This window comes from Electrophorus electricus, chromosome 23 (genome assembly GCF_013358815.1).
Source record: "Electrophorus electricus isolate fEleEle1 chromosome 23, fEleEle1.pri, whole genome shotgun sequence".
Taxonomy (NCBI): domain Eukaryota; kingdom Metazoa; phylum Chordata; class Actinopteri; order Gymnotiformes; family Gymnotidae; genus Electrophorus; species Electrophorus electricus.
The window spans coordinates 187,785-213,571 of NC_049557.1; the positions used below are offsets into that span (position 1 = coordinate 187,785).

General features: G+C 40.5%; 1 protein-coding gene across 2 annotated transcripts; it reads right to left on the minus strand.

Annotated features, from left to right (window-relative positions):
* Positions 1 to 841: 841 nt before the first annotated feature.
* slc6a17 (solute carrier family 6 member 17) lies at positions 842 to 24,940 on the minus strand. Of its 2 annotated transcripts, none has more exons than XM_027003890.2 (12): positions 24,611 to 24,940; positions 17,516 to 17,930; positions 14,850 to 15,007; positions 13,589 to 13,715; positions 12,656 to 12,837; positions 12,257 to 12,367; positions 11,465 to 11,706; positions 9,820 to 10,012; positions 9,489 to 9,681; positions 7,986 to 8,145; positions 7,685 to 7,847; positions 842 to 6,575 (listed from the first exon to the last, which is right to left on the minus strand). In XM_027003890.2, the coding sequence occupies exons 2-12, from the start codon at positions 17,811 to 17,813 to the stop codon at positions 6,207 to 6,209; spliced, it is 2,196 nt and encodes a 731-aa protein (XP_026859691.2). In that variant the 5' UTR covers positions 17,814 to 17,930; positions 24,611 to 24,940; the 3' UTR covers positions 842 to 6,206. The 2 variants fall into 2 exon arrangements, with proteins under 2 accessions (XP_026859691.2, XP_026859692.2); XM_027003891.2 differs by having other exon boundaries at positions 6,207 to 6,575; positions 17,516 to 17,850.
* Positions 24,941 to 25,787: the final 847 nt, after the last annotated feature.

Here is a 25,787-nt window from a genome sequence, read left to right on the forward strand (position 1 = left end):
ACAATTCTCCTCTGTGATGGACGTTTGAGTAACAAAAACACACGTCAACATACCTTTTGGTCACTTGGCTGATTTCAGGTCAGTAGAGAAAGCAACAAAATTTAAATACGGATTATGATTTCCTATGTGCACCATATTTATCTTTGTGTATTTTCTGTAGATATCTTTGTTTTCCTGTTGGTATAATTGAGGCTGTGTGTTGAGTAACAGGCAGAAGGCATATCACAATATTTGAAATTGAAGAAAGAAACACATACAATTCTGAGAATCATCTCTTTATTTTTTTGTGATGGTCCGTATACAGTAGTCATATAGCTCATTATCAAGTGTATCAGAAATACTGTACAATATCAATGACACTGACATCAGAAGAGTCTTCAGCACAGCTAAGTGTAAGTGTGGCTAGTTTATGCATGTGCTTGCATAAGGAACAAGGCTTGGTGTGGGGTCATATCAAGTTAAACAGCCTAAAATATACTGCATTATGGCAGCTTTCTAGTGTGTGAAAAGAGCTACACCAGTAAGAGTGTCCCAGGTTCTACATGCAGAGCTGGTCCCAACAGACTCCATGACTCTGATATTACCTCACACTTAATCTCTCCTACTGCCCGTCAACCCATATTTAGCTGAACTACCTGGAGAAATATTGCTTTTTGCACCTTAGACTATTACTGCACACAACGTGGAGACTTTACATCATTTAAAGTTTAAACAATTCATAAAAAAGGCATGGCTGTGCTTCACACTTAAGTTTATATTACTTTTTTAACTATTAAAATAATATGGCATTTACATTCACCATAAATATTCCTAACAATAAAAACAGCACTTCCACAGTGCATTACTAAATAATTGATTTATTTTCCAATGTTGTTTATATTAGCACATTATGTGCCACTTCAGCTAAAACTTTACTGCAAAATCATAGCAATGATAACCAACACACTCAACATTATCACTTTAAACTAAGAAATGCATGAAGTTTTTCGAATTTTCACAAAATCTGTCAGCAGCAAACAATAATATTGCAGATACCGCACACAGAATGAAGTACAAAAGGTGCAGCTGGCAATAAATGATATGTTGACATCTACATCAACTATTAAATCAACATTTACAAAGAAAGCTTACTTTAAAAAAAAAATGAATTAACATTCTATGTAACATGACGAAGTCCAGAGCACATTTAGCACAGACAGGTCATGGTCCTGAGGCCCTTTAACAGGGAAGAACCACTGAAAACATCAGTATTCACATCAAACTTAAAAAGAAAATGAAACACCACCCTGCATTTTCCAACACACATTTTTGACACATTAGACACAGTCATCACACACAACACATACGCTGTACACAGACATGTACAAAATAGATATTCTATGTTTATAATGTACATCATACATACTCAGTGATACAGTAATACACCTGTTTGTATACAGTCATATATACTGCTCAAAGTAATTTAACAAAATTTACACCAATATTTACAGTTATTATATTTTGAATCACAATTTACATACATATAAATTATAGTAATTTGCTCACAAATACCATGGCCTCAACACCACTAGAATATGATACAAAATGCATGTATTGCATTTCATGAAAATAAAGCAAGCTAGAACTGGATTCATTTATTCTACTTGTGAGATCTAGTAAACATGATCAGAGGCCCCAGAGTTGCAATTACTTTAATAGTTTTAAGCAAATCCAATTGAGCCTTGTTAAGCCAACTTAGTTATACCACCTAACGCTCACAGTGTGCTGCATTATGCTGCAGTGAGATTTTCAGCAAGCAGCTAAAAGGAACTGAATATAAATATTTGGTCAATTTTGGATTGTCTTAATGAGTCATAACCCTAAATGAAGCGCTTACCCTCCCCCAGTACACGTACACACACACACACACAGGCTCTGTACAGACACAGCTCATATGGTGTGCAATTACAAAGTATATGTGATTGTTTTCCATTTGTCACACACTGTAACATGCTTTCCTCATAACAGGATATATTACTTCCTCATGAATAAACAATGGCTTCTATACACCTGTAGATTGATTAACTCTTCTCAGTATCAATCTGATTGCAAAGCATCTTAATGCATTAGAATAATGTTCTAACTTTTGATGCCTTATGATGTTATCAGGCAAGGTTTCGGTGCTCTAAAATTGTAAATATTTTCAAGAGTCCAAATGTACAGAGAGATGTAATGAGAGATCAGCAAAATTCTGTTTGGGAAAATTACTGTATTTTCAAGCATTAGCATCCAGTGTTCTAACTGAAGATATCACACATTAGAACATAATGGTAACAAATATTATAGCCTAGAAGTTGTTTAATTAACTTGTACTTAGAATTAGGTGTCAATGTATCTCACTGTTTTTTGTTTTGCTTTGTGGTGTGTGTTTGGACCTCTCCATAGCAGTTCATATGTGAATGTGTGAGTGAGTGTGTGTGTGTGGGTGCTTGGACCTCCCATTAACAGTTCGTTGTGTGAATGTATGTATGTATGTATGTGTGTGTACTTGGACCTCCCCTTAGCAGTTCATTGTGCGTGTGTGTATGTATGTGTGTTTGTGTGCTTGAGTGCTTGAACCTCTTTGTTCTTCTCTGTTTGTGCAGCTCTCATTTGTCACAGAGCTGTAAATATTTGTAATGTCTAAACTGAAGGTAGGGGAGCAGGTCTATGGTGTCCACAACGGAAATTTGAATAGGAGGCCTTCACCTCCCTGTCACACTCACTCTGTTTGGCCCTCCTCATTAATCAGTTGAGCAGCTGAGTGCTTTTCAAACAGTGTCCCTCCATCAGGGATGTGCTTGCAACAAGCAAATCTGGGACCTCGACTACAACAGGGTTAAAGTGAATATGCTATGTCTGAATGGGCAACAAAAGGCATACACAGAGACTAAATATCAAGACAGTGTTACAGAAATGATTATAGGCTCTACCTTGCAGCTGTGGCAAGGGAGATTGGAATATGGGTCAGGGGCCGGTCCACTGACATTTTTGGAGACGCTGCGGAAGAGTTAAAGGAGGCAGACACGCCTTCAAACTACCTTTCGTTGGCAGACAGCGACACACAGTGGTTGCAATGAAATTTCAAATGAAACATCAACAAGCCTCGGCCTAAGTGCTTGGCCTAATGTCAACGAAGAGCTGTGTTCTTAATATTTTTATTCAAAGAAAAGTTAGACTGAAATAATTCAACCTCACCTTATCTGATTTATGCTAACTCATGCCGTCTATGTAACACGTCACACAGTCGAGAGAGCAGAACCGTGTGAAAACGTAATACCGGTAGCATCGTGAAGTATCTGCGTTTGATGAATCGTGGAAGCCCCCTACATGTTTTGACACCGTAGACACAGCGCACTTTGTCGCCAGGGGGATCCACAAACCGACGGTAAACAGCGCATCCATGCAGAGAACTGCAACCCGCCCTCCGCCTCACTCGATGTGCCTCCGTTAGCATGTAGTCGCACTGTCTGGGACGCGGGTTCACCCGTGTAACCGCTGCCTCGCACCGAGCAGCCCAAGTCTATTTTTATACCGCGAGTCATCATCGTGACAGTCGCGGGAGCAAACAGAGAGTACCGACGGGCTGCACAGCGACCAGTCGACCAGGGGAACGGCGTGAGGTGCACATTTACACGGGGAAGAGCGCACAGAGGCCGGGGCAAAGGTTTCCGTCATTGTCGATACCTGCTTATTCCCTGCCTCTGCCTGTTATGTGTGTGCACAAAGTCAGAAAACATAAACGACTTCCGAAATAATGTCTGGTCCTTAAAGCTGTCATAGGTAACCCGTATAAAAATAAGTTTGTCATATTTACTTAAACTGTCACTGCTCTGACAGCAGTACACGAGACAGATAAACTGTCCAAAAAAATAAAAAAATCAAGCTCTACTAGCTCCACCTTGAGCTCCCAACGACACCCACCGCTTCCATATCAAAGCAACTAATCAGAGCCAGGAGGAGTGTCAATCACTGCGCGTGTGAGCGCGTGAGGTCACTCGGAAAGCGCCAAGAGTGAACGGTTTCGGGAGCCACCAGCAAAAAAACACCACAACAGCTGCTCATTCCTTATTTAATCAGCAACAGTTTACACGACAATGACGGATGACAAATGAAGAAAAGCGAGTTTACACAGAATTAGACTAGACAAAAACAAGAATATAAATTGGAGCGGCTTTTCAAAGGTGGATGGAGGCCTAGCTAGCTAACCTAGGGAACTTCCAAATAATTCAAAACCTTGTTAATGCCTAGTATTTCTGCTTGACATGCAACTAGCTAATTACCCCTGATTGGTTAATTTTTTAAAACATAATTTAATAATAATTTTTAAATATCTAATTTGATAAATAAATAAAATAACAAATACCAGAACGCTAAAGATGGCTAGTTAATGTTTTACATAACACTCCGTAGCATATTTCTCATTTTACTGTGATGTTGCAGTCTAACATTAGCTTGTTTCTCATGCTAAGGCTACTGGTTAACATTGTTATATGTTAAAAGTAGAAAATATCTTTGTGAAGTGCCCAGGCACTCGTATCGGTTTGGTTTGTCCTAATAGTTAATTGTGCCTGTGCTCTCACAGCTAACTAAATGTTCTCATAAGTGGTTTACTGCTTACATATCACTATTCACGACAGTTTCTGTTATCAAACACCTAGCTAGTTAAGTAAAGCGCTGAAGTGTGTGGTAGTTCTTACAGGACCTTTTTGTTTTTTTTAATCAGAATGTAACTTTCAAAACAAGATATTTTTTCAATGAGTATGTCGTGTTGCCGTATTTACAGTAGGGTGGTTAGCCTTTTTTTCAGGCAGCTCATTTCCATGCAAAATGATACAATCTGCATTTTGTTTTTTTTGTTGTGTGTCACCACGATTATCGCTCATCAGGCATTGGCATCTCTTCCAGGCCTAATGGGTAATGAATAGCCCCTTTTCCTCTCATAAGCTATATGTATACTTGATTATAGTGCAAAGTTATTAAATCTATGTTATAATATGGGAATTATATAATTGTGCTCAGTGAAGACTCGTGGAACTCTTGTTACTCATCTCAAAAACGTGATTTTTTTGTACTCCTTTGCCATCAGGCATTCGTTTAATTTCTAAAACTAAATGAAGACTGTCTACCTCTACATATTTGTTTGAGGATTATTTTCATAAATGCAGTGATGCCTTTTCAAGGAAACCCTAAGGAAAATCAAGCATTGATACTGAATTGATGTTTGTATTGTGGGATTTGTTTTGTACTTATATTGCCCTCTAGTGGAGAGACTTGGTCAATAACGTGTGATTTTAGGATAGACTGCTGAGCCTATGCACTCTATGGGAGTAAACACTTATAAAAGACAAAAATTACAATAAACACTATTGATTAAATCTGCATTAAATATACAGCATATTCTTCACTGTTGTGGTACCTGGTCAAGTACTTGGTTAATGTGCTTGGTTAAATCACACTTAAGAGGCACACCATAGATAAGATTTTTTTTTGTGCTTCCTTTTGTCCCACAAATAACAGTTCTGTAAATGCATTTATGGAAACAAAGACACCAAGAGGTCTAGAAGGTTCTTCCAGGGCCTCAAACCACTACATCATCTTAGGTTACTGCAATTTTGTGCACACCTTAACCCAGGCAGGAGATTTACAGAGAAAACCATACTGAAATGCCTTAAAACTGTGCTTTATCCATCATTGTGCTAAAGGGCTAAGTCAGTGATGTAAGCTTAATTCATATTCATCTGTAGGCAAATTAATAAATAATATTGATCAGGGCAGTCATAGTAAAACACTCACCAGCAGGTTGTGTGGGCCTCAGAATTGCAGGGAATTGCAGTGTTCCCTGTCCCTCCCCTCATCAGTAGAAATACTTAGTAGCTTTCATCCAGATGGGTGGGTAGGAGAGAGACAAGGCATTAATGTACCCTATGCTAGTTAGAGCTGGGTCTGGTGACCTGGTGATTACAGGGTCCTTGGCAGGTAGTTTTCTTGTTTTCCTTCTGTTTTGTCTGTATTTGTTATGAATCCCTCATCCCTCCCTTTTGTATGGCTTCGGTTAAAGTGTGACAGATGCTGCAATTCTCACTTCTAGTCCTTGCCTTTTTTCCCCCCTCTTCGTGTCTCTCCCTTACTGCATCCAGCTCAGCCTCAGTCTCTGCTGGACAGGTTGGGGGGAGGCCGGAGCCTGTTCATGACTCAGATTTGGGCGGGGCAGGGTTGGTCTGATAGCTGCTGCCATAGCCGCTGATAGAGGTGGAGTTGGTGATGAGCTCCACTGGTGATGTGCTGCCTGGACCCAGGTAGGCCCGGTGGCTGGGCATGGGGGAAGGAGCCTCACTGGGATTCTTCCCCAGGATGAAGCGCGTCTCATCCTCCAGGTTGGAGGCGTCCTTCGTCAGGCTCTTGCGGTAGGAAACGGACAGCTTATTGGAGCCGTCGGGGAGCCAGTTGAAGTGGCGAGCGAGGAAGACGAGGGGCAGAGGAAGCATGGCTACTCCAATGAGGGCGAAGCACATGGCCACTGCCCATGGAGGGTAGCTCTGGAACCTCTCTAGGGCCTGGAGCAGGAAAGCGTAAAGTAAGATTCGTGAAAAAATATTGGGGCCAATATAATTACCCCTACTCTGTGTTTTAGAGTCTCATCTTGCCCCTTAGAACTGAGTTAACGGGTAGTTGTTGAAATCTTCCCCTTCAAGAACTTCATATGTCATCAGTAATCATAGTTGATGGCTTTTATATAAACAGACTAAACAAGTTTTTGCCAGATGTTTCCAACATACTCTTCTCAGCTGTAGTGATCTGTCTTGCATAGACTATAGACCTTTTGTGATTGTGTACAGTTTTTGTTCACACCTTCAATTTCATGTATCACTTGGTCACCAAACAAAAAACAACATTGCTTCATTCCAGGCAACTAGCAGTGCTCTGTTGGCAACCCTGCAAGTCTGAATTGATATTTGAGGAATGGTAAAGTCCACCTCACTGCTGGACTTCAGTTACATTTTGGAACTTATAAGCTTTCAAAGTGTGGGGGGGGGGGGGGCTGTGACATGAAAATGTGTCATAATACAGGATTGTCATGCACAATCAGCAATAACGATGCAACACTAGCCATTTTTAAATACTTATGAAGAAAAGGACATGATGCATTGAAATGACATGAAACTAAAGATAAAAAAGTTGTCTTACTATTATAGGCTACTTAGATTTGTAGGATTCTTTGGTTACTTGTAGAGCCATGTTCCTGGTTATTCCCAAGACATTATAAGAAAATTCTCATACTACTTCCATTTGGAGAGTACCTCTGATAAATCTCCATTTGGAGGAACATGTAGCAGAGGGATTGCTAAGTGGTAGGGGCAAAGGGTGAAATGGCATTGGGCCTAAGTCTTACTTGGACACAAAGTTGCTTTAAAGGTAAAGACAAAAAAACCCAACAAACAGTTTACAAAATGGTAAAAGACATTACATAAAACAACTAGCAATTATAAAATCGCAGTTTGTAATGTATAAAAGAAAAACAATGGACCATGTAGGAATGTTTTTGCACTTGATAGGCGTACTAAAAGAAAGTATGCATGTATGTGTGTGTTTGAGGATGAAAAATAAAAGGCAGGACTTTTATCAATGAGTGAGATAAGCAGGCTTTTAAAACTGCTATACTCACCAGGTCTTGAACCCAGGCATTATATCCAAGTGGACTAATGGCCATCTCCACAACAGTGGCAGAAATGAGCACAATAAGACAGACTGGAGACACGTACTTCCAGAGGTAGAAATAAAATGTGTATGGTTTGAAGCCCAGCATATCCTCAAGATCCTGCATGAACCTGGTAAACATCACACAAGTATTTATCATTCAAATGGGCACAAACGGAACAACTTTAGATTTAGATTAGGCATCTTGTGCTCAGGAGCTTGTGCAAACTTCCACAACCTGAATGTGATGCTAAAAATATGCCGCTTACCTCTTGGTGCCATATATCCAGGCCACAGACACATTCTCCAAGATGACTACAATGGTGAGAGGCAGGCCGGCAGAATAGTCATCAAACATGGTGACAAAGTAGTTCCCCGAGCGCTGGACGAAGAGCAGTCCGCAGAGAAAGGCCACGATGCAGCAAGCCACTGAGGACATGTGAGGGTTAGAGGTCATATATATAGGGTCCTAACGGAGGTCAAGATATATGCGTCCACTAAATAAAAGCCTGCATACATTTTGACAGTGCATCTTGAGAACTGTGGTAACAATACACTGTAAAATGGGGTCAGAATTTGGCACAAGCAGCATAAGTTAATGAACCCTTCATGTCAGGTGTCAACAGTTCAGGTTGGTGAAAACGTTTCCCTCCTCAGTCTATATCTATACATAGTTTATTGTTCTGCAACACCTAAATGTACAGTTCTTATGGCATAAGTTCATAGTATTCTGAGATCCTGTTCAAGCAAGTCACCTTCCTCCTTGTACTCTTATTAGAGTTGCAAAGTTTTCCATCATGCTCACTTCAAAAAGACCAAAAATGTGCATTTTAAATAAATTACCTAAATGGGTGCATGTGCACAATTTTATAGATTTGCATGTGTGAAATGATCATTGAGAGCTGTCAATCTGGACAGTCACGTTAATGTCATCTCTATATAAATAGATTATTTGAAGAATATATCATTACATTTCACATGTGAACATAATACACACTTTTATTATGCTAGTAGTCTGTATGCTGCATTAACTAGTTTGTCATCATCATGACATCTCTTGGCTTAAACGGGCCGTGGAGAGCAACTGCAGGGCCTGGCTCTGAAACCTGTAGCTCCCTTGTGCTGACAAGATTATAATGGTGTATGTCATCCTAACAGAATCACAAGTCTGAAAAAAAATTAAAATAAGGGACATACTCTGTACCGATCCAGGCGGAGAGCAGTCTGCACTGTGCTGTGTTAATTTGAACAAGTCTATAATGAATCGTTAATGTAATATGCAAATGAAGATAAAATGCAGTAGCACCATATCATGCAAATGATAAACTACACTGGAAAAATCCAGTTATGAATGAGGACACGTGTTACCACGGCAACATTTGCTGTTAATTTCATGTTAAATCTGGCAGCAGGTTTTATGAATTTGGCTCAGATTGTCTTAGGGCCTTACAGTATATTGTTACGAAAAGTCACTAGATAATTTGCCAAACTGCAAACAGGTTTTTCATTTTCTGGACACATTTATCTTCTGTACAAGAAATCAGCCATAAAAGTGTTACCTGAATATGAAATCAAACTGAAAAGTGAAAAGCCATGTAGCAGACAACTGTCCTTTTCCACCTTTTTAATTGTTCAATTCAGCCACTCAAGGAATAAATGGGTCTTTGAAAGTTGTGACATATATAGAAATCAAAAATCATTTCAAACACAGACCTCCAGACTGTTTCTATATAGGGCTAAATCCTGTTCTCTGTTTGGGTACTAGCTCTCACCTGTGAGGATCTCCTTCCGTATTTTAAAGGTGTCGAGGATAGGTGTGGTGATGCCCGTCATAGTGCCAATCATACTACCCAGGCCCAGATTAATCAGCATGAAGAAGAACATCACCGACCAGAACGGGGATGCTGGAAAATGGGTCATAGCCTCTGTGAAAGCAATGAAGGCCAGACCAGTGCCCTGGACGGCCTGCGGGAGGAAGTCAGAGACTCAGAAACAGTTTCAGTCCCTTGTAGTTAAAACAACTGTAGTTGTCATTCAAAAGGACTGATCTAACAGTGAAATATTAGTAAAATGCTAGTTTACAGGTACATTTTAGCAGATCACCTTATTAAGTTCATCTTCCAGGAGACACTGTTCCAGGCCTAGCTGAGCGAAACTGTCTTCTCTCACAATTTTAATCACTTCATACATTTCAGTGTAATCAGATGAAGACAGGTGGGAGAAGTTAACATGAGGAGGAATCAGATCGTGACTCAAGACATTTGAGTTCAAGTAGCCCAAGATCTTCTCAGCATTCCTAAAAACAAAGATAACACAGCTTGTTCTGATATCTACCTTACAGTAATTTTGGATTTCAATGTCAATATTTTGTGTCATCACCTATCAATGTTTCTATGCTTTCATAACAGGTTGTACCCTGAACAGTAACTCAGAAATGCCCAACTTACAGTGAATGGCCACTTTATTAGAGACACCTGCCTTTCACGATTGGAATGTAGACACATATGAAAATTAAACATGTGATGCCGGAGTACAGTATTAAATCAGGTGAGCAAGTTTTCCGTGGATCATTTTCACTGTGAATACACATTAGAATTGGAAAATCAAGCAATCTGTGCAACTTGGAACAAGGCATGGTCATCAGTGCTAGACAAGCAGGGGCCAGTATTTCAAAAACTGCCAACCTTATGAGGTTTTCCCCCTGCAACGATGCTGAGAATGCCAGGAATGGTGGGGGAAAACATCCAGCGAAAGGGGATCCTGTGGACATAAACAACTCGTCGACAAACGGGGTCAGAGGAGGATGTTAAGAATCATTCTAACGAACATGCGGTACTCAGTCAAGCAAAATGCAGCCAAATACAATGCTGGTGCTCCAACTAAATGTGTCCAAATGCACTCATCATTCCTTAGCATGGATGAACCATAATAGCAGACAACCAGTTCAAGTGCCATTGCTGTCTAAGGAAAGGCAAGAAAGGCAAGACTCAAGTGGGTAAATATTGGATCACTGAGCAGTATAAAAACATTGGCTAGTCAGATGAATCAAGATTTCTGTTGCACCATGCTGATGGGAGGGTCAGAATTTGGCACAAGCAGCATAAATTAATGAACCCTTCATATCAGGTGTCAACAGTTCAGGTTGGTGAAGGTGGAGTAATGGGGCGAGGAATGCTTTCTTGGCACAACTTGGGTCCTCTGATACCTGTGGATGGTTGCTTGGACAGTAGTGCTTACCTAAACACGGTGGCCAACCAAGTTCTTCCCTTCATGGCAGCTGTTTACCATATGGCAGGACACTTTCAGGACAATGCACCATGCCACAAGGGTTGTATAGCCATGGGCTGGTTCCAGGAACATGACAGTGAGTTTTCCTTGCTTCCTTCGCCTCCACAGTCCGAAGATCTTAATCCTAGAGAGCAGCTCTGGGATGAGTTAGAATGAGCTGATAAGAGCATGTTGGTACCCACATCTAATTTTTAGCAAATGTGAGAAGCTCTTCTGTTTGCATGGGCCAAGATTCCTGCAGAACAATTTCAACACCTAATAGAATCTTTGCCATACTGAATTGTTGTGGTTCTGAAGACCAAAGGGGGTCCATCTCTACAAGATGGGTGTCTCTAATAAAGTAGCCTTTCAGTGTACATTAGGAATATTAGATATAATAATCCTATTCATTACACTCATCCATCCTCATTGACATCAGTAGCAAATGCGGTATGTAAATAAAGTAAAGGACACCACTCACTCTACCACACATTTCTCATTCATGATGTTGGCCTTGAATCCAAGCACAGCAAATACCACCAGCGTGGCCAAGATGGAAGTAAGGAAGTTGATGACGGAGACCAGTACAGCATCAAAATGGCAGTTGTTGTCCCTCTTGTTGTAGCTGGAGAAAGCAATCACCCCACCGAAACCCAGGCCCAGAGCGAAAAAGACCTGTGTGGCAGCCTCACGCCAGACCTGCGGCTCCAGCATAATCTCCAACTGCAGGGACACATTACAGGAGTAAAGGATAATGACCAGACACTGAAAAAATATTTGGTGGCAGATGTGCACTGCAGCTGATGCATTATGTCACTTCTGCACTAAGTGTAACCCATGCATGATCATGACACATCAAAATACTTTAAGAAAACGTGGCATTTTGTCACTTTGAGACAATTCCCTCACCTTTCAGTGGCAGACCCATGCGGCAATAATTTATTACTTTAAAAATTATACCTTCTTATAGTCAATTTCTTAATCACTCACTTTTACATCTTAATTTACCTTCTGGACATGCATGAGTAACGAGTAGCTCTATGAATATGGGCCACATCGCTCTGAGTTCACCACTGGGAGGAGACAACAGTAATAGTAGCACACTATGACACAGGGATAAGTGGAGGAGAGTAAGCCCTTGCAGTCAGCTACATTTCAGCAGCATTTTAGAGCTTTGTATTTGCTGTGGGCACATGAGTTCTGTTGCAGCTCTGCTTACAGCCCTGGGAAACTGAACCCTTGAGGCATTCTTCAAGTGAGTTTGGTATATTACCTTAGGGGTGAACATGTGAGCGATGCCATCCACAGCTCCCTTAAGAAAGAGTCCACGTACCAGGAAGCAGAAGAGCACCACGTAGGGGAACAGGGAACTGAAGTACATCACCTAAACAGAGCACGCATACCCATCATGTACAGGGAGGTGGTGAGAGAGTTCTCTTGTCAAGATCAGTTACATGATCTGACAAGGTAGGGAAAAGTGTTTGTGTCTAGGAGAATTTACATTTGCATTTACGGCATTTAGCTGACTTCTGAGTTTCATTTCTGAAATTGTGGACTAGATGCTACTCCTTAAATTTAAAGGTTGTTATTCTCTTCAGGTACAGTAGAAAAACTGGACGCATGAGATTTCTTTTGTGTAGTGTAACGAGCATGTGTATTGTGTAGTCCTCACCTTTCCGGATGACTGAATGCCCTTGATGACTGCCAGGCAGACGATGACCCAGGCGCCCAGCAGTGACAGGGTCATTCTCAAGTTCAGCCCTCCACTGTCAGCAATAGAGCTGGTAATGTTCAGGGTCTCACGGTACCAGAAGTATGTGGTGGCTGAGCTCTTCTCACACTCTGGCTCCACAACTGCTCAGGTGGAAGAGCAACAAAGAACGTTACAGAATGTCGTTGTCTCACTGCAGAATATGGCATGCAGCTGTTAGATGTGTTCAGTACAGCCCATATTCCAAGCAGTATATAAGCAAAATTTCCATTGTCTTAAATAAATAATATTACAGTTCTATTTTTAAATATTAAAAAGCACAATGAAAATTTTAATCTGCCATGATTGGTTTTAATCTACATTCTATACATGATTGAAAACTAAAAATTATGGGGTTTCTTTAGTTCACGCAAAGCCCCCAGCTGCCTTCTTGTGTTTCAGCAGACAACAAATGTGTCTGCACCAATGCACCCTCAGGTCTGTCACACAAAGGCACTGGTGACAGGGTATGCTGGGAACATTCATACAAATCAACCCCAAGGCAGGTTCTATCAAACTCTTAATAGGGTTCTTTCAGAAGGATGCCTGGACAGTGCTTAACACAAACATGCAATAATCGATGGCAGTCTGAATAGTTTTGAAAGCTAAAAATTAATAATGATGGTAAAATCAAACAGATCTATATCAAACATTCACTGTTCTTTACCAGGCGTTTTTCATGTTAGACAAGATACATGACAGGTACTAATTAACCTTGCCCATTTTCATTTGGAAAATAACATGGCATAGATTATTTAGCACACTACAGATTCATATCATTCAGACCAGTTATATATCCAAGAGAAGGAGCCAGTGAAGAGTGGGTTTTTCATGTGGGTTTCATGCTGCACTCACTAGCTTGGCTGCCGTTTCTCCTGATGGGACAATCGCTCCAGGGCAGAGGATACTGGAATGACTGGAAGAAGTAGAAGATGCTCCAGCCAATGATCACATTATAGTAGAGACCCACAAATCCACACACCTGACCCCAAAGAGAGAGAGGGAGGGGTAGTTGGGGGTTGGAAAGAGAAAAACTATTAAAATCTTGGACAGATCCAGATGTTTTTCATTATTGGCATAAGCAATCTTTCTCATAGAAAAGTCAATGTTCATATTTATAAATTGTAACTGACAATAGTTCATCAATTGCTTATTTGAAAATAGCATTATTATCTACATTTGTCTGGTTCAGGACCATTGGGCAGTTAATCTGTATGTTTTACTGGCAAAGTCTCTCGACCCAGTAAGCAAATGGTTTCTGGCTACGTCACAAGTCCACAGCCACAAAAGTTACTGAATTATTAAAGCAAATTTTCTCTCTGGCATGTCTACCTTTCTGGGTATTAATAGCAATTCTCCTTGCCGCAAACCCATTTCCTGTTTTCCTGGTCTTAACTACTTACATGTGCCTTAAACCATTTCTGTTCCTTATGTTCATGGTAGTGAACAGAATCTGAAGTCAAAATGGCTGTGGTGCAAGACCAGTCATTGTTCCTTTGTAAGACCTTTCCAAGACAAGACACGTGTACTCATTAGGTTCACTTTCTTTTGTCAACAAGTGGTCTTGATGGAGTTACTTTTGTGAAATGAAATCAGTTTTCATCCCTTTCTTTTTTGATGTAGGGAAGTTTTGTAGATGTTCACCTGACTGAAGGTCAGTGTATGATTTTAGTACAAAATGAAAAAATGAGCACTCAGCCTTATCAAAAATGTAAGGTTCCTTCCCTTTACTGACCTTGCCATGTGAACTCTGAGTTCTAAGATTAGAAATAAGCAGATATAGTCACTGTTGTAGGGCTACTTCTGCTGTCCTGCACTGGAGATGAAGATGTTAAAGACACAGGCTAAACAAAGCACCTGATAGGTGTGAACTGTGTGCGACAATGTGATGAGTGAAGTATAGCGAGTCAGTGACTTCTGTTTCACCACCCGCTCTGGATTCCGTCCCACCTAATGTTGAGCACCTCAAAGGTATACAGAAGTAGTGAACTGTTTTCAGAAATGTCCACTATCTCTCTCTTTCTACACAGAATTTGGAGCCCTAGTGAAACAAAACCCAAAAGACCAGGTAAAGAATGATACCACCAGCCATTGACCTTAATATCTGCCCACTCACCATCAGGCTGGAAACGCCGATGCCGCCCAGCCGAGGGCAAACGTAGTTCCACACTCCAATGCTCCCTCGGCGGATCCTCTGACCCACAGCCAGCTCCAGGAAAAAGAGTGGGATCCCGATGAGGATGAGGAGGATGAAGTATGGGACAAGGTATGCACCTGAAAAGACAGTTGCATTTATCATAACCTTACCAAGAGTTGCCCTAATCAGAAGCCAGAACTGTCATCTCATATAGGAAAAGATCAATTATTATAGTCTATTATTATGGTATTTTTGTCTTTACCAAATGGTCCTTAGCTTCACGGGCTAGCATTGTGGTTATGTTTTATACCTATTACTCTTATTCTGGTGTATGAAAAGCTCATTTAAGTTTAGACTTAAAAAATAAGTACATTCCACTACCTTATCACCCTGATCAGCTAAAATGGCATTGCAGAAAGCCATGTTATGTAATTTACTCCTGGAGCAAATAACATTTGTTATTGTCTGCCAACAGCTTCCTGACCAAACCTCAGATGCTCCAGATGAGGGTTCTGTGTTGTGATGAATCACAGCATTTACTTTATCTAAGAAATTTAAATAATTTGGCTCAAAGTACTGCAGACCCAACTTTATGTCATATCATGTGTTCTTCAGTATGTATGTTTTACTTAATTGCAAGGCATACTGCAATTGTATGCAACAATGTAATCATAATATACTATTGTTGTCTGTTCTGTGCAATGTGTCAGTGTACCCACTGCTCATTACTCAATAGCTCTTCTCTTCTGTTTATATACTTCACATTTCCCTGCATTATGTACCTCTCTGGTAAACATTAGACACAAAAAAAAGAACATGTGCTCATTAATTGCTTATTAATAATTGTCCAGTGTCTATTTCTACTTTGCAAAAACAGCCAAAATCATATTGGCAGCTCATGCCCCAGCAAACATGAGTGAGATAGAACCTGAAACAGCAACTCAGCACCTGGGTGTTTGATGTCAAGCAGCTCCATAGCGACAGAGATTTCACCCTGAGCTGACCAACTACACCTTGATCCTCTTTTTCACAAGCCACCGTTTGAAGTCAGAGAGCACTCTCGAAACAGTAGCTGAGAAAGCCAGAGATTACGTTATACGAACCTCCAGTTTGTTGCGAGGTTATGAATGTAATTCAAGCTGGGGGTGGTCAGAGAGTACAGCTCTTTGATAAGCTTCAACCAAAAAAAGCCGCTCACCGTCGGTTTGATTGTCAATCTTGCCCACTGACGGTTGCTCTGGTGTGGCTTTTTGTCTGTGGGTTATTTATGTTTGCTGGTAATGGAAGGGAAATTGCAGACCTCGCTTAGAATAGAGGAGACAGGAAGTAAGGGAACAGAGAGGCAGGCAGGGAGGTAGAAGGAGACAAGACCCAGTGGGATGTCAAAGGGAAGTGGCAACTCCATGGCAACCAGACAAGCCGGGACTTGAGATGAAAAAATTCCCCCAGGTGCAATGTTTGGCTTGTCGGCACATCAGCATTCATGCCCAACATAAAAATAAAACTATACACAAATGCAGTGGAGCAATTGTCAAGAGATGTCATTTGATATATGTCTGCACAAAGCAGGCAAAAATCCTACATTGAGATGATATTGTATATTGCAGTTGTGATGTGTTTGAACTCAGTGCTAAATCCCTGAAATGATATGATTGAAGGCTAACCTGCATTATTTGGACCAAAATGTTTTGTTTGTTGGAACATATAAATGGTAAGATTTATCAAAACATAGAACACTCATAGAACCCGCCGGTCCGGATGCTCACAGCACACAAGGATAAATATTCTAGTCCTCTGCAATATCAGTACTGCAAAGGCCAAATTTTGATAATGATTAAGAAACTATGTATTGCGCAGTCCTAATCTGAAAGTCATCTTTTCCATCTCAGCAAATCTGCTGGCTAAGATAGAAAAATAAAAAAACCTGGTGCCTTGATTTCAGGCAGCTTCATTCAAACACAAACAAACCAGAAATCTTACCAAGTCAGAAAATGATGACTCATCACTGCTGACTCATTTTAGTCTCTTTGCTAATGACACTTTCTGGTTTAATTGACATTTGTAAATACCTCTTTCTACTCCAAGGTTAGACTTATTTCATAGCATCCCCTATGTAACATTGTAAGGTATGGTACCTTATGATAGGTTTGTACAGTAGATTTGATGTTAGGTTGCAGTTTAGGCCTCAAGACAAGCAGCCACAGCTATTGCAGCTAGAAATGTAATGGGGAAAGTGCGATTACAAATCATGCCCACCATGGCCTTGACCAGCCTGTTTGTAAATTGCCAGTGGCTTCAGCTTCCCTAGACAACTGCCGCCGTAACTCTCCATTCAATAACTTCCAAAGACAAGGACTGCAAATCCAAAACCTGGTAAGGCCCAAAGGGCTTTCTCTAAAGTGTTACGTAAGGGTTCAACAGTGTGAAAAATAACTCTGATATCGGAACATTATTTTGCGTCGCCAGTTATGTATTACAGTGATAACGCACTTCTAAAATTTTTGCGCAGTTATTTTATTTTCAAACTATGACTTTTACTAAAGAAAGCCGCTCAAAATCCAATTTCTCATCAACACCATGTGGCATTGTAATGACAATGTCACGACTTTGGCTGCAGACACTAAAACCAATCGCTGCTGACTTACCTCCTCCGTTCTTCTGGCACAGGTAGGGGAAACGCCAGACATTGCCCAGCCCCACCGAGAAGCCCACCTGGGCCAGGATGTACTGCAGCTTGCTGTTCCAGGCCGGTCGGCCATCCTCCAGGTCAGGGGAAATGTCCGGCTGCTTGCCCCTTGGTGGTGGGCCTCCCCCGGCCCTGTTCATGCTCATCTGGCTACTTTTGTAGTCCATGGGAGCCTCGAGGGCCAGTAGGTCAGCCACTGACTCAGTGACGTGCTCATTGCTGTGCTCACGTTGCGTCACTTTGCTGCTCTTAGGCATGGCTGTGCTGGGTTTGCGCTGGCCCCAACAGGCACCGCTGGGAGAGATGAGAACCAAGAATGGGGGACAGCAGTGGAAATGCTAGCCACCACGTGCGTGTCAGACAAGGCGGGACGTCTGTGCAGGGTGGGATTGGGGGAAAAGATTTTGAGATTAGACAATAACAAGGGTAAGAGAGTATGGTCAAATTGGGAAATCGCTCAGCCCAGCTACATGTGATAAGTGATGGATGTAAGTGCCATGGCATGAATAGTAGGCCCTGATCAAATTAATACTTCCCATTTGTGCATCCCTGCCTTAAGCCTGTCTATAAAAATATTAAATGGTAACCACTCAGAGCTTCTAATTTGCTGTGGAAATACCGGTGCTTCACCAGCTTTGGTGTTCTCTGCAGTTGGTAGTTTTGGAAGCTGTCTCATGGCTAGCACAGACTAGGCAATTATGCTTCTGAAAGGGAAGAGGATTTAGTTGAAACATTCAGAAACAAGGTCACTAAGGCAAAATCCCAATTATGTTAAATTCTGTTGTAACCTTTGGCAAATCTTTAAATACCAGAGGGTGGCGATCAGTAGCTCCTTACAACAGAAAGTTGGATTTTCCCAAATATGCTATTGGCTAAAAGGCAGCTATTCTCCCAAATGCCCTACTGAACTAGCTTTTTAAAGAGCAAAAGCCAAAACTTCATAGTACAAACCATGACTGAAAGATCTGAGAAGGCTTTTTTTTTTTTTGTCCAAGCTCCCTAAAAAAAAAATTCCACAATTTTCTCAAATAGTTCTCCCCTTCATTTTGTGATTTCTTGGTTTAAACTGAACTGAAGAGGTTTTCTTCTGCTGCTCAGTGTGCATTAGAGGTGTAGCAAAACAGTGGTGGCTAGTTAACACATAGTTGGATAAATGTAAGTTATATGGATGTGAAGCATACACTAGCTAACTAATAAAAGGTTGAATTAGAATTAAGACCTAAAGATGGATATATAAATTCTGATGCTTGTAATGAACAACAAATTGTCCTTGTAATCTAACTGTAAAACTTGAGTGGAAAATGCAGACAGCTGCAGCAGGCTGTGCTAGCAAAGTTATACTTTTTAAATATCCAAGAATTACAATGATGTTAAAATGCAATGTAAACTGAGCAACTACCAAGGAAATGTTTATTAAAGCTCACCTGTTGATTAAGTTCATCTGGATCATTTTTCGGGGTGTACTGAGATGAAAAAAAATAACTTGAGCCCTTTTTAGCTAAACTAAAGTGGTCAGAGGTTTTCCTGCATAGCTTGAAGCAATGTCTGTTTTTCTATAGATGGACATCCGAAAGTTGTTTTTTTTTCCTCACGCAGTATGACCTTATGTGGTCATACTGGGTGAGAGGGCAAATTATATAACTTCTGACAGGAGTTTCTCATAGACAGAGATAGGGGATCGATCCACCTTTCTGACTCCAAACATTTCCTCTTCACCCTACCCAACTGTTACATTTTTTGGATAGCTGTAAATTTTTCTCTTCACCTCTACACAAAGTTTCACAATGAAGTGATGGCTTGGTGGTTTAAACTGAGGATCATCACTCTTTTCCACAGATGCAAAAGTGATTCAACTTGATAAATAAAATAGTCTGAGTTTAAACAGCTGACTACATTTTGGTTCTCTTATTTGGAATGAAAATGTAACTATACCTGCCCTTTGCAGATCAGATTAAAGAATCCTGCTCTACACTGCATGATAACTCACCTTCTACATATGCCATACAACCAGCACCACTATGTCACACACACCCTACAAACAACACAAAAGCACGACACTACCACTACAAGGCCTTAATCTCTGCACACAAATTTTCCTTAGTGTTGTTATATGCCCTGGTCTGCCTTACTGCTGTCAGATGCAGAACTCATTTAGTTATTGTTTCTATATGTTAGGTATTTAAATAGGTCTTAGTTTTATATTTAATGGTTATTAAACTTAGTCTGTTGAATTATTTTCAAAATAAGTATAAACTACATCTGCACATGTGCACACAAATGTGGAGAATGTCCCATTGCATTCAGCTGTTGAAGTATTATACATTATACTCTACTGGGGCTGAGCCCCCTAAGGCTAAAATCTTAGAATTGCCCCTGGCTCAAAATACAGTGCTAAGGAAAATATAGCTGGTCACAAATAAGTAGGCCCTTCATCTTACAGACACAGCCATGTTTGATCAGTGTAGGTCAGAAGAGTCTGAGGAACGGTGGCGTTGCTAGGTGATGCTCACCCGGAGCTCACCACAAACTCAAATGTGCAGATATCATCAATACAGCAGGGTTTTAGTATGCCTCAGGCCTATAGAGAGGGACAATATACCAATCTACCATTCACACTCTTCATTTAAAATATTTGTATGCACACAGATATGCACACACAAATGAGCACATTTGAGCAACACAATAAGATCACATCTGAAGACATCTTGACAACATTTTATCCAGTTTATAGACAGGGTTCTTGATGTGAAAAAGCCAAGTGCGTAGATAAAATCAAGGATAACTCCAATGACTGCTGTCTTGTAACAGTGTGTTAGAATGTATGCGTGACTTCTTCTTAAGCCACATTACACTACAAATAAAACCAGTAATAATTTGTATGAATCTGGATGGAATTTCATTTCTGATCTTCATTTGCATCTCACTAACTGCTCTGTAGGTAAAAACAGCAACAACAAATTCTGGTTTGTCTCATACATTATTAAAACATGAAGTTCATACAAATCAATATCAGTGTCTTTGTATTATTATCTCTTTAGATATGATGCATTAATAATATTTTTTGACAAACCAAGATAAAACGCATCACATCAGAGCAAAACTAATTTGGACCGATCCAATCATGTCCTACTGTGACTATTATGTAATAAGCTCCATATCAAAGATTTTAAAATGCTACTTGTCTAGGTAAAGAAGAGCATTCTGAATAATTTTCTGAATAAGGTTCTACAGAACCAATTCTGCATGTTGTTTTTAGCATCCACCATACAGATGATGCATGGTCTAAATACACTGTCAGCCACATTCGCTAACTGGCCTGCGATAACAGTAGTGCTGCGTATATAAAACAGAACATGTTCTGCTGTTAGTTAAAGGGGCTGGTCCGAAGTGCTATGACTACAAAAATATTGAACTAGTGAAGTTCAGCCCAGAGCACAAGTTGTCTAAGCACTCCTTAGCATTGCACAGTTAAGACCTACTGGTAGGATTAAGGTTCAGGTTCTGGCAGTTCCATATCACGATTCCAGAGAATGCCGCTGGCCATTTTACCACAGAACACAATTCCCAGCATTGACTTAATATTTAAATCAGTGATGGACAGATGGATTTAAACAAACACTGGAGGGGTTAATTCAACACTGGGCTTTTTGCTATGACTGGGAGAGAAGGACAGAAGGGTTTCTTTCTGTCCTGACACTAAATAACAATCCAACCATTCAGCCATCTGCCCTGTCCTCCTGTAGGCACGCTGTGGCACTCAGTGAGGCAAGGCTGTTCATTTAAAAAGGCACGGCAGGTTTAGGGCACAATATGGGATGTTTGTGTAGTCTTCTCCTCCCAAGACAGTGTGATCTGGACACAGCTTATGAACTGAACACTGTCATTAAGTGACTTGAGATAAAACAATAAAATGTATTTATATTATTCAAAAAAGGAATGGATTCAAACTAGCAGGCATGGTATTTTGATCTTTGAGAAAATAGCATAACTTTGGCTCCATTTGCATAACTGGTTTTGACCTGGCAGTGATGTTCTCCAGAGGCAAAGATCCCACTGATCTAACACATTATGTTCCCATTGTCACTTGTAATGCAGAATGCTCTAGTTTATCTCAAAGGGTTGCTAGGCAATAGAGCTTGATGAAATCCTCAGTCCTGTGCTCCATGTGAACATTTTCTAATCTGCACTCTGAGTGATTTTTCTGTCTTTCGAAGAAAGATGCACTGGACAAAGAGACAGACCTGCTGTTTCTATGGAACCAACCTCTATCCAATATACCCAATAAGTAGGGTATGACAGAAAAAAAATCTGGTTTTGGTAGAACAATGACTAGGCAGCCTCATGCATACCAAGCTAGAAACAGAATGTCACTCTGTGAAGTCAGCACATGGATACATTGCACAAGCCTTAAATATCTCTTTTGCTGGCAGTCTTTTTCCTATACCCATTTTCTATGTATGGGTTAAATATTCCAGTGTAGCAGACAGCAACTGTACAGTGCATCCGGAAAGTATTCCCAGTACTTCACTTTTTCCACATTTTGTTATGTTACAGCCTTATTCCAAAATGGACAACATTCATTTTCCCCCTCAAAATTCTACACACAATACCCCATAATGACAAAGTGAAAAAAGTTTGTTTGGAATTTTTGCAAATGTATTAAAAATACCCCCCCCCCCAAATTAATTAATTAATTAATTAAATAAATAGAAATCACATGTACATAAGTATTCTAAGCCTTTGCTCAATACTTTTTTGAAGCACCTTTGGCAGCAATTCAGCCTCAAGTCTTTTTGAGTATGATGCTACAAGCTTGGCACACCTATTTTTGGGCAGTTTCTCCCATTCTTCTTTACAGAACCTTTCAAGCTTCATCAGGTTGAATGAGGAGCGTCAGGGCACAGCCATTTTCAGATCTCTCCAGAGATGTTCAATCAGGTTCAAGTCTGTGCTCTGGCTGGGTCACTCAAGAACATTCACTGAGTTGTCCAAAAGCCACTCCTTTATCTTAGCTGTGTGCTTAGGGGTGTTGTCCTGTTGGAAGATGAACCTTTGCCCCAGTCTGAGGTCCAGAGCACTCTGGAGCAGGTTTTCTTCAAGGATGTCTCTGTACATTGCTGCCTTCAACTTTCCCTCTACCCTGACTAGTCTCCCAGTTCCTGCTGCTGAAAAAAAAAAAAACACAGCATGATGCTGCCACCATCATGCTTTCACTCTAGGGATGGTATTGGCCAGTTGAAGAGTGGTGCCTGGTTTCCTCCAGACATGACGCTTGGCATTCAGGCCAAGGAGTTCAATCTTCGTTTCATCAGACCAGAGAATTTTGTTTCTCATGGTCTGAGTCCTTCAGGTGTCTTTTGGCAAACTCCAAGCGGGCTGTCTTGTGCCTTTTTCTGAAGAGGGGCTTCCGTCTGGCCACTCGACCATACAGGGCTGATTGGTGGAGTCCTTCTGGAAGGTTCTCCTCTCTCCACAGAGCAATGCTGAAGCTCTGTCAGAGTGACTCTTGGGTTCTTGGTCACCTCCCTGACTAAGGCCCTTCTACCTTGCTCACTCAGATTGGCCGGGCGGCCAGCTCTAGGAAGAGTCCTGGTGGTTCCAAACTTCTTTCATTTATGGATGATGGAGGCCACTGTGCTCATTGGGACCTTCAATGATGCAGAACTTTTCTGTACCCTTCCTGCAATCTGTGCCTTGATAAAATCCTGTCTCAGAGGTTTACAGAAAATTCCTTGGACTTCATGGCTTGGTTTGTGCTCTGACATGTACTGTCAACTATGGGACCTTATATAGACAGGTGTGTGCCTTTCCAAGTCATGTCCAATCAACTGGATTTACCACAGATGGACTCCAATCAAATTGTCAAAACAACTGAAGGATGATCAGTGGAAACAGGATGCACCTGAGCTCAATTTTAAGTGTCATGGCAAAGGCTGTGATTACTTATGTACATGTGATTTTTTTTAGCTTTAAAAAAAATAATAATAATTTTGCAAAAATTCCAAACAAACTTTTTTCACTTTGTCATTATGGGGAATTGTGTGTAGAATTTTGAGGGGAAAAATGAATTTAATCCATTTTGGCATAAGGCTGTAACATAACAAAATGTGGAAAAAAATAAAGCACTGAATAATTTCTGGATGCACCGTATACCACATATTGAACATGTAACCAGATTCATTTAAACTTATAATGTATATCCAAGATATAGGTTTGGTCAGTTGCTGGAGCACAGGTTAAGGAGATTTAAGCGCCACAAATTAAACAATTGTCTCTCTGTTCAGAGTTTTATGGAAATTTGCTCACATTTATGATAAGTAAAAGATTTCATCTTGAAGCTTTTCCTTTCCACCGAATAAGCACTGATATTACTCTTTGTGACTCTGGATCAGTGCTTTGCAAGGGATTTAGCTCAGTTCTTTAAAAGCACAAATGCCTTACCTCACACCTGGCAAATCAAGCTAAGCTGAGGATGTGCGATACTACATCGATGGACAAAAGTGTCACATATCTCCTGCACAACAATCTCGTCTTTTATGATCCATTGTCAAACATTAGCTGCGCACTCTTGTTTGGAAACATTGACACGTGGCCCACGCGGAGATTAAACTCTCATATTATGTGGAGGACACCAGGCGTCGAGCATCTTCAAGGTCAAATAACTGTGTCACGTTTCCACCCTAAAGCTCGTGCGTCAGATGAACGACACAGTGCGTCCGTGTCTCTAAGTTCACCGATCTATTGAGCTAATTGAGATGATCATAATTCATCTCCTAATTATTGTCACTGATTTTATTGACATACACGGTAGAAGAAATGCAACATTTGCAGAATACAAAATTAAGTACAATAACTCAAAATCAGTAATGTGCTGAAATCTATCCATCCATATGTCATATGAGCCAAAAATAAATGGTAAGAAAAAATAAACACGAAATCATCGTTACAAAACCAGGTGAGCTGAATGTTGAATGTCGACGCCATCATTTTATGTATAAAAATATTCTATTTATGCAATTGTATAAACCTGAGAATTATATTAAAAATGACTTACCTTAGTGGATGTCAAAGCGTGCTAATCATTAGATGGGGAATTTTAGCGTATAACCATCAGGTCCAATGTATGTGCTTTGCTTTAAATGTTTACTTAGGGAAACACTTGATGGTTTCTTTCCACGGTCAGTATCAGAACTGTCAAACACTGCACAACGTAATCTTGACGCCTGACGCAAAGCCACACCGTAGCCGATACCGCCTTGTTATCGACCCAAAATAGTAACTTCGGCATCACACTGTCCAACCCGGTGGTCAGATGTAGCGAGAGTGTCATCCAACCAACTCCTTGATTTGTCCTCCAGCTGTAAAAAATCGTAGAGCGTCTACCTCTTTTTTAATCACGATTGGTGGAGAGCGAATTAGTATACTATAGGTACACATGAGTCACCAGCGCGCTCATACGTCAGCAGCAGCGTAACCTGGGCACTGCATTAAATCACTGATGAAATAGCAAATGGAGTTACATAGGACGCCAAGCAAGTCTCCGCTCTTTGGCACTGGATTAAATAAAAAGCCGATTTTCTATTCAGACTGGCTTTCAAAACCCTATACGCGAAGTGTGCAGTTAAGATGTTACCAACCCACACACATGCAGGTATATATTTGTTTAATTGAGACAATTTTTAAATTGTTTTTTTAATGGAAAGCTGATAATAAACTTAGGAAATTGCAATGCACTGCAAGGCTTCAAACATATGGATTGGACTTTCGATTGGAGTATTCCAAAGTCTCCAAGCAGACTAGTCTCTGCTATCTGGAAAGGAGTTAAAAGTATTTTTTCTTCTTGACAGCAGGAAATTTATTGACTTTATTTATTGAAGTTATTGGCTTAATTTGGTCCATCATGGCTACTCTTGGCCAATACTCTATTTGGTACTGATATAGATATCAAGCACAACTCATTAATGCTTCCCAGAAAATTGTGCTTTTTCCACTATTTTCCACTATTAGGATGACATTACCTTTTCACATGAAATGTTAGATAGTACATTCAGGTAAATTTTTCTTTGCACATCATACAGGTTTATATGCTCACAAGCGCATTTTATCAGTAACTTATGTTACACTCACAATCATTTTAGTAGGTGTATCTTATAGGACCATTTTATAGGTATACTAGACTGTGGCCCATATGTTTGTATGACTTGCCAACTACCTTGTGCCCTGTTTATTAT

Coding starts and splice junctions, on each gene's coding strand:
- slc6a17 (XM_027003890.2), bottom strand. CDS start 17,813: ATGCCTAAGAGCAGCAAAGTGACGCAACGTGAGCACAGCAATGAGCAC. Junction 9,682..9,819: donor TGGAAGATGAACTTAATAAG/GTGATCTGCTAA, acceptor TTCCTCCCGCAG/GCCGTCCAGGGCACTGGTCT. Junction 7,848..7,985: donor TGGATATATGGCACCAAGAG/GTAAGCGGCATA, acceptor GATGTTTACCAG/GTTCATGCAGGATCTTGAGG.